Source organism: Lichenostomus cassidix, chromosome 4, assembly GCF_008360975.1.
Source record: "Lichenostomus cassidix isolate B80296 chromosome 4, HeHo_3.0, whole genome shotgun sequence".
NCBI classification, from domain to species: domain Eukaryota; kingdom Metazoa; phylum Chordata; class Aves; order Passeriformes; family Meliphagidae; genus Lichenostomus; species Lichenostomus cassidix.
Genome location: NC_139484.1, coordinates 44,769,613 through 44,779,470, shown reverse-complemented (window position 1 = coordinate 44,779,470; position 9,858 = coordinate 44,769,613). Strand labels below are relative to the sequence as shown.

The 9,858-nt window shown below is 38.2% G+C and overlaps 1 protein-coding gene across 2 annotated transcripts in view; it reads right to left on the bottom strand.

Annotated features, from left to right (window-relative positions):
* Positions 1-2,378: 2,378 nt before the first annotated feature.
* The window catches only part of CHIC2 (cysteine rich hydrophobic domain 2), a 31,209-nt gene continuing 23,729 nt past the window's right edge, over positions 2,379-9,858 (bottom strand). For both annotated transcript variants that reach the window (XM_085058951.1, XM_085058952.1), the window contains one exon: positions 2,379-9,627. Coding sequence is in view for 1 of the 2 variants with exons in the window: in XM_085058952.1 (XP_084915078.1) it covers positions 9,577-9,627 (51 nt within the window). In the remaining variant the exon portion in view is untranslated. The remainder of the gene's footprint in view (positions 9,628-9,858) is intronic.

The window sequence follows — 9,858 nt, the reverse complement described above, 5'->3', positions numbered from 1 at the left end:
GAAAACCCAAATCTAAGCAAGGTGCCTGAAACCAGTTACCATCCCAGCTGGTTCACCAGCACATAGCACAGTGCTCACACTGCTTCCCATCACACCAGGGGGCTGCAAAAAAGAAATCTTCATGTCTGAGTATCTGCAACCACCACTGTGCTTTGCACATACAGACATTGCTCCTTTACCTTGTTAGTGGACAGACCTTCTCTGCTGTCCTGACATCAAACTGGGCGCAGAGGTTTTAGACCACCATAGGCAGATTTCTGTGGTGGCAAACCCTGGAACACGGGAACACTCTTTGGGTTTTTGGTGTGAATGGTCTCTGAATAATCATGTTATATAAATACACTACCTGGTCTTTGAGTTATTCAGGAGCTTATCTATGTAATGTAGAAGAGGCAGAGCAGGCAATGGAGCTCCTTGCCCTCCTACGTAGGGGCAGGAGGCCTAATGTCCTCCTGAGGCTTGTCTTCAGTGGAGCCACCTATGGACACGAGATTAAAAGGCTTGGAGTGGTTTTAAAATAATCTTTTTATTTTAAACTCTTGGGTTTATTTTGGGTTTTAAAAATTTGTTTTTCTGGTGGAGTTGCTTTTTCGGGGTGGTGATGTTGTTCTGTTTGTTTCTTTCTAAAGGACAGGCAGGCTCGCAAGGAGGAGGCAGTGCCCAGACAGCCCCACCAGCCCCTCGCCAAGAGCACCACGGAGCCCTGGAGCCAGAGTGCCCGGGTGCAGAGCCTCAGTTCAGCCTGGCCGTGGCGGTGCATCGATGAAGGCGGTCCCGCTGCTTTTGTGCCCCAGCCGAGAGCCGCGGGGAGCCGGGGTACCGCACGGGGCCCGGCCCGGAGGCCAGGGGGAGGGCGGGCGGCGAGCCCACCGCTGCGGAGGCCGAGGCGGCGCTCCTGCAGCTCCCCGGAGCTCTCGCTGTCCCGCCGCTGCCCCGCGCCCCGGGGAGCCGGGAGGGGCCCCGCCGTGCCCCGCGGCGGCGGGCGCTCGGAAGCGGCAGCGGCGGGTAATCCGCGGGGCCGGGGCGCGGCGACTGGGTGGTCCGGGCGGCCGGAGCCGCGGGCTGTCCCCCTGCCCCGGCGCCGGGCCCGGCCCGCTCCCGCTCCCGCAGCTGGGCCGGAGGCGGCCCGCAGACCGCTCTCGGCACATTTCTTCATTTCTCACTTGAGTGCCCTTCTTTAGTTCCCTTTCAACTGCCCACTTTATATCGGCTTCATTACACCACCGCTCCATTTGTGATGTAAATCGGGAAACTCAGGGAAGTTTTTCTTTTGGCCTTGTCTACGGAAGAATACCGAGAGGTATTCAAAACGTATTAACACAAATCAATGGCACCAATAAAAGCAAAATCTCCTTAGCAACATAATCTTGATTGCAAAAGGAGAACTGAGAGCATTTAGCAGAACAGTGGCCCACATGGAATACGCATTTGTCTAGAAGAATGCAGCACAAAGCCTTAAAGAGAGATGCTGAAAAAATCCAAAATTAACTCACACTGAACAGTTACTCTTTTTTTCAAAAGTACACAATTGGCTACATTAAATCTATCGTGCGCTTTTCTGCTCAGCAACATTGTATCATACCGCTTTGCAAGCGCACATTACAACACCCGGAATGCTTCACAGCGCCGGGCGGGAGCACCCCTCCCCACCCGCACGTTGGGACAGGAGCATGTCTAACACACCCCCTTATATATGTTAGAGACCTTATACACATGCACATTATAAAGAGGCTGTCAAGACTTCCATACTAGAGTAACCAAACAGCTCAAAATGTTTCATGCAAGGAAAAGCGGCTGGGTGATGAGAACCAAGGCTGTCCTCAGCACGGCGGAGAGCACAGACTTAGTTTTTGTTTATAAGGTTCAGGTTAACCACCATTTCATAGCGGATGGTCTGAAACACACGTGAGTTGCATGGATGGGACTGATTCCTTTCTGAATAGGTGGCGTCTGCCTCAACTAGATGGAGGAAACCCTATTTTGTTTGAGAGCACACTCGTATAAAACATAAAAGCATACGAACGGCCTCAACATCACCATTCAACAATAATGATAGTACATTTAATAAATCCTACTATCATTAGGGCTTGAAAAGCTTAAAGAACTCCAAATGCAGACTTAATGAAAAACCAGTTTGAAACAGTTAAGGCAGGCAATGCCTGTAATTTGGTAGCTCCAGTGTTAGAGTCATCTGAATTACCGCGAATCATTTTCTCTCCCCTCTCACACCCACACCCCACATCCCCCATTTAGACTAAAAGTATTAACTGGAAGTAAGATGAGACCTTGCATGATACAGCAGTTTCTCAGGTTTTTCCTTTTCTTCCTCTCCCTACCACCCCCTCCCCCCAACACAGATGAAAAACGGTAAGGCTTAGTAGATAGGTTAACAATTATTTTATTAGTTTATAATACATACAACTTAAGAAATGCTTTTAAAAAAGTTATATTGTAGTCCATTCCAATTCTGGGTCAGGTCAGGAAAACCCAATGTTGATGTATTAAATAATACTCTTAAAATTCAACAATAGATTAGACTCACTAATTTAGCAGACATGGTTAAATATTCTTAAATATGCATATATACAATTGTGCAGCCTTAAAACAGTCCTTTTCTTCCTATCTTCTCCTCCCAAAGCTGGGTACCCTGTGAACACAGTACTGGCTTCTAAGCTTTGAGTCTCTCACTCGGACTTAGGATATTTGAAGAGGAATGTTACAATAGCGGAAATTGCAGCAACCCCATCTTTCTAAACTCTTTGTGAGAGGAGAGAGGCCCAACAGCCAAAATTTACATCAAGTCTCTCTATAAGTAGCAGCTTCTTTAATATCCAGTTTTAGGTTAAATTATTGCTTATGCATTTTCTGCTTGACGTGGATTTTTAACATACTCTAGAATATTGGGTTTTAAGTTTTCCCTCTTGATGGTAACATCCTTTCAGTGACTTATTTACCATTACTGCTTCATCCATTTAACAGGTCTTTCCTAAGCACACACAGTCTGATCCAATTCTCTGCAAATTCTCTTATAGCAACATGAATTACACAAGTCAAATTTAGCACACAACATATAGGCACTGTTTTGTAGTTTACTGTTCTCTTTCAAATTTATGTTTGGAATGAGCTCATATTCTGATTGCCATACTCCAAACTTTATGAAAACAAGAATCTGAGTTACACTTTTCTAATCAGGAACTACTTTGCATTCCCTGTTATCTCACTGAGCCAAACTGTTCATTGACAATATTAATTAGAAGGTACACTGCATATCCTAACAAGTTAGAATGCCTGTTGCTAGCATAAAAGAATCAGAGATAAACACTTGGAGTGGATGAGTTAGATATCTATATCAGCACAATGAAACCAGTTTAAACATAGAGCCACTAAAAATATCAGTTATATTGCATCAGGATATCTGACTTTTCAAAACATTACTAAACATGACTTAAAAAATGTATTCATAAACCTAAAATATTGTAACAAAAAAAAGTCTTCAGCTGACTACTAAGTCTAGTTTTCAACACAAGGCAAAGAAACTTTCAATTATTAAGCCATAAATGAGGAGCAAACAACAACAACAAAAGGATGTTTAAATAAACATAAAAATCTGCTATCTGTCCTCTTAAAGTGAGCATTTGTCAATGGTTCCCTTCTCCGTAAAAACTACAATTAACTACAAAAAACTTACTTACCTGAACTTAAATTGTACTAACTGGATCCTACTTGTGGGGCTTAGATATACTGTCACATGACAGGAGCTGTCTGGACAAGTCAAGAATTTTCTTTGGAAACAATTAGCCATGCATTACAGGCTTCAGCTTAGGGAAAGACTGCTCTGCACTCACAGCGCAGCTCTCATCAGCAATTCCATTTTGGTCTGGCTATTTTAAATGTAGAGATGCTGTGTTTAGAAGGAAGCTTACCTTCTGCATTATTAGTCTGTATGATAGCAGAATTGTCTATCAACTAGAGCATAATAAAAATAAATTAATAACGTGTATCAAAATAAAAAAAGTTAATAGAAGTTAACACAGTCTACATAATTACTGAAATGGATTGCTAGCTTTTACTTAACTTGCATTATTCAATACCATTTCATTCTGTTCAAAACTATTTTCCATCATACTCACAGAACTCCAAACCTAATCCCAAATTCAATCTTTTGGGTGTTGCTTCTCCTAATTCCTACATTTCATCTTTTGCCTCACTAAATTTTCCCTACTGGTCTGCTATATTTTGAGGAGCCAAGCATTTATGAATCCTTTCTCAAGAAAATAAATCTTAATGAAATATTAATGAGCTAAATAAACCAGAAGACTTTTTTTAAAGGACAATTTCCATGAAAACAGTAAAATGTAATTTTATAAAACATTTATATTACCCAGGTGTTATGTGGTAGGAATACATACACCAGCACAAGCGTCAACACATGAAGTTTCATGCAAGGATTCAGGGGGTTTTAAATTTTCAAACCATCTTTAATTCAGCCTACACTGACTGAAACATCAGTGTGCAGAAAGATGAAAGTTCAAAAATTAATGAACTGCAAAGTACTGTTACCAACAAAACAATACAAATGGATATCTAATAAAGAATAAATGCATGTTTCCAGCAGTCAATTTTTTTCACTTCTAGAGTACTTCTCCCCTTGAAATTTTTCTACTTCCTTAAGAAGAATGATACTGTTTTCTTAGTACACCAGTATTCCCTGATTCACTCAGCCTACAGAGATAACTTTACAAAGAATAAACACAGGAATTAAGAAAGTAGCACCATTAGAAATAATCACTCCATCCAAATCAGAAAAAAAACCCCTTCATTTTTCCTTACCCAACATACTTTGACATTCAGCAGCCTAGTAATACAGGGTAAAAGAAGCTCTCATAACTGTATGTTGATAACATTCATAATGGTCATGCATATTACAATCAAGTTTCTAGGGTAACATTTGCAAAGTAAGCCTTCATGCAGATAGGCATTCAGCTCATTAACTCCATTTTCATATTTCCTATTAGTCCCTGAGAAGTTAATATTCTACCTACAATATGGCTATTAAAGGCATTATGATCATACACTTAGCTGTTTGTCATGGAAATGCAATGTGGCTATAGGGAGAAGCACAGAAATTACAGCAAATTAGCAATGATGAATAAAGATTTCTGAAATGCTTTCTTTTCATAAGCAAGGTTGCTGAACAGCAACATAAATGATTTTAGTCACAGATACAAAACTAGCCAGCACCACTTACCCTTAGTATGTCACTACTATGAATCCAAGACATTTGATGCTCTGAGACCTCTATAATTGAGCATTTCCTTTACACAAAATCATGTGGATTTTGACCTAATGTAGGGTCATCATGATCCTTCTTTTAATTATTCAACAGCAGTGCTGGGAGAACTTAAAAGAACCAGGGATTTTCTTCACTTAACAAGTCTTTCACCTCTTCAATTAAAGTGATCTCTTTAAATTGTTCAGAATTCAAATGGGGTTTTTGGTGGACAATTTGCATTATTGCCAGCTGCTCAAAACCCATAAACTAGGGCTCCAAAACAAGGGGACCAATTTAAATTTAAGACTTTGGGGTGGGGGGCAGAGGGAAGAGAATAAAGACAAGTTCTTTTTCCCTGGCTCCTGGCTTTTAAGCAGTTAGAGATTACATTTTAAAGCTCTTCCTACAATCTCTGGGGCTAAATAATGACTTTTAGGAAAAAATTAAATTAAAACTGACTTTGAAGTAAGCCTGTATCTGAGAGATAAAGTATTACATTTGAACACTATAGTCTTGAGAATTACAAAACCATACCTTTTAACAAATTGATTTAGAGATTATAATTTACATCTAAGTACTGTAAAAAGTCTTTACAATCTATTCTACTTAGGTTTAAGTATCGTGGGAAATTTTGGATTTGCATAAATAGGTTACAGGAAGTCAGTACATTTTTTTGTAATAGGTCAGTAAGAGTAACTTTAATAAACTATCTCCATAAACATTTTCATTTCTGGTGAAGTTTGCCAATCCCAATATAAACTTCAACTCACAGCTATTTAACAACAGATGGGCTCTTCAGAATGCTTCATGGAGGGTCAGACAGAAAGCCCTTCTCCCTCAGAACTTATTTCCACCTATCACTAAAAAATTAAAAAGAATTTGCTTCTATTATATTACAGTAAGGAAGAAACCCTTATATAGTTAAAGGCCACTATATGTAAAAATAATAATTAGCTCTCACACGGATGCATCTCACATTGATGCCTTCACCTTTAATTTAGCAGGCTAAAGATAAAATAGGCATAATTAGCATCATTTGCTAAATGATTAATATCAACTTGGTACCTAACTTAACTGTTCAAGGAAATTTGAAATAGAGACGATTATTTGTAGAAACTGCTGAGTTGCAAGAAATTGAACAAGTTAGTACAATGTAGTATTTATTTTAGCAAAGAGTAGGCTGCGTCCTGGATGTCCTACTATAGCTTCTGGTTCGCTCAAACTGTGCAATTTCATTCTTTGCCAAGTGGACAAAAAGGGTAATATATGTCTTCTCACTAGCAATCAAAATAAATAGATTTAGTATTTCAGAAACAACATCAAAGGAAAATTCTGACAACTGCCGCAGGCATTAAACAGTTGATTAAGGCTCCTGCCATCTTCAATTTCCATCATTGTAATTAATGAATTGAAAGGGATTGTATGAAAAAGTTTTGTAACATTCTTACTAGGTGAATGTACTACCTCTTCAGAAAAGTACCACTTCTGAGATAAAACTCATTTCTCTATATGCAGTTTCTCAAGTTCCTGATTATATTTTAAGTCAGAGACATTGTTTTAATAAAATATCAAAAATATTTTTGAGGGAATAAATTTTTGCCTCCTTACTAAGGGATTTAAATTTTTAATTGCTCAGAGCTCTACTCTGGATATTTGTATTAGAGTTCCTAAAGAGAAAGGCACAGCTAAAATACAGAAATGCCTGCTAACCAAGCCCATGACTGCTGATGCACCTAAAAGCAGACATGATCTTAACCATCACTATGTTTAATGTGGAAGCTTTACTAATGGGATACTCAGCAAACCTGTAAGCCACACTCTATTCACTGCTCTGGTCTCAGCACACTTCATGCCCAAAGCAACTTTATTGTTGGTGGATGTGGGTGCTGCTGGCAAGGTAGCTGTGGACAAGTACAGAACATAGTATGGGAAGTTTCGGTAGTAAACTAAGGCAAATAGCTCACGCTGAATGCGGCACTGCTATGAACATACCACAAGCCACATCCGCCACTAGAGTGGAGGGGTAGGTTTCCACACCAGTGGAAAACTGCATCCATGACACAAATTACCTGTACAGTCAAATAAAAATTTTTATAAAATCTAGGCTTCAGATGATCCAATATTCCTTTTACTGAAAACTGACACTTAATCAATATATATTTCTGGTCATTAGTATTTATCACCAGTTATCACTTCTGTTCAATTCCAACCTCTCCTCCACACCTCCAACCTCCTCAGTCTCAGCTGCCATCAGTGTTAGGTTTCTGTCCTCCTGCAGGCTGAAACTAGTCCGAGGTTATAATTAATACTTCTGGGTGAGAAAAGGAGTGCAGAAGACCCAGATTTGTACTAAAGAAGAGGTTGAAATTGAATTGATTTTTAGAAAATTATGAACAGTTACTTTGTAGAGAAACCACTGTGGCACTCTGAAGACCAAGGCCAGCACAAAATTAGGATTTGGTAACTAAAAATCATGTTCTGTCAAGTCAAAGAAACACACTTGTAGGCTGGTATGAAGAGCATAGCTGAGCTAATTTCAAAGTGAACAGCAGGAATCCACAGATGAAAGCTGAGCAAAGGATGAATTTTGGGAACAGATACAGAAGGCTTAGATTTAAGAAAACTTAAAACTTTCTAGACCACTCCTACTACGAACAATTTAGGAATATAATACTCACTAGAGAGTATTTTAGAGAGAATAAATATTTTTGAAGACATAGAAAAATAGTTCACAGCATCAAGGTACCTGTAATGCATTACCTTGAAATAAAACTTGTATTTAAAAGATTAAAAAGAGAAGACTATTCTTGTAGTGGTATCAACTTTTCATTCATACAAATAGTAAGCAGAGTATATCTGGTTCTTTTTCATATATACACATTATTGCTTGCTAACACAACTGTACAAGGAACATGTTCTTAACTTACATCAATTTTGTGTACAGTAATTTTAGATACCTAAAGTAAATTTTAAAACATGAAAGTTGCCATTAAAAAAATCCCAAAAGCTGTGTGTGAAGATATGTACAACTAAAGTATAATCAGAAGAAAAAAAATACAACTGGCCTGACCCAAGCATACATCACATATCCAGTTTAAAAAAGTCTTACACTTGTGCAGAAAATAACCTTTGTAAACCAAAATGAGCAAAAGAAAAGGTGCAATAAATAACTGCCTAACATACTTAAATTTACACTGTTGCCCAGTGTACCCTGCTTTGATCACTTTTAATACATGGCATTTGCATCTCGAACTGCACTGTTCAAGAATTCTTCAATAACTTTTTTCTGCTTATGTGGCTTTAAAATAAACAAAAAAAATCCATGAAAGGTCTTCTTGGACAATTAAGTTTTAGCAAAACAAGTCCTTCTGCACCCCTGTGTAAAGGATCTGGTAAACAGTATGAATAAAACTGGCACATGGCAAGTGACTGAATTAAAACAGCTACATTATAAAATGCAGTAATAATTTACTTTTGTGATCTTGAGTTCTACTATCCAGATGCATGCAATTCTCTCAGTGATTCTTCTAGTCTGAGTAAAATAATTCCACTTGGCTGCTTGGTTTTCTAAACTTTTTAAAGCTGAACTTTTTCAGAACCAGCTGACAGGACTTCGTCATGAAAAGCACAGAGATTTCTACTAACATCTGGGTTCCAAAAAATCACAGTTTCAAAAAGAAGTTTGTCTCCTTTTGCTAGAAGAGACTAGTCAATATCCCAAAAAGAAATAAAAGTATTTACAATTGACTAGTCACTGACAGAAGTTTCAGAACATCTTAGAAGGAACTTCAGCATGTAAATGAATGACTAAAGGGACTTGCACAATGTACAGTCAATCAGTTGTATCATATTGGGATAAAAAAATATCTGTTCACTTGTATATAATTTTCAGCTGTGTATTTATAGTAATATATATACGTACACACACGCGCGCATACATATAAAAGACTCTTTGAAAATCAAGATACATTAATAAACAGAAGTAGCAAAAGTAAAAATAACTTAAGTAGTAATTAACATTTGTGTGAAATTAATTTGCAGTTTGACCAAATGCACTTAGAACATATTCTTATTTAAAAAAACCCAACAGAAAACAACCAACCAACAAAACAAACAAACAAACACGAAAAAAAGCAACAATAACCAAAACACAAAAAAACCCCAAACCAAACAAACAAAAAAAAAGAATGAAAACCCCACAAGATTCTGTAGAACCAATGCTATGTTACTACCAGGAGAGCACCAAGCAAGGCACCATTGGAAAGACAACATACTTGAATAAGTCTCTATAAATAAATCGAACACTAATCTGGTCGAAAAATCGGTGTCTTTGGTAAAAATTCTATAAGGATGACCTGTATAAAAAGAAAACAAATATGTATTAAAGATAACAGCAATCCTATTATCTATCACAATGATAATTCACATGGTTTTGGGGTTTTTTTTAGTATATCAAGTCGTGATGAAAAGCAAAAATCACGGCGCTTGTCTGAGGTGGGAGACCATTAGAAAAGTCATGTATGATAATTGGTTTGGGGTAGAAAACCAATACTCAAAGAATCAAATTCATCTGGAAAAGTTTGCCT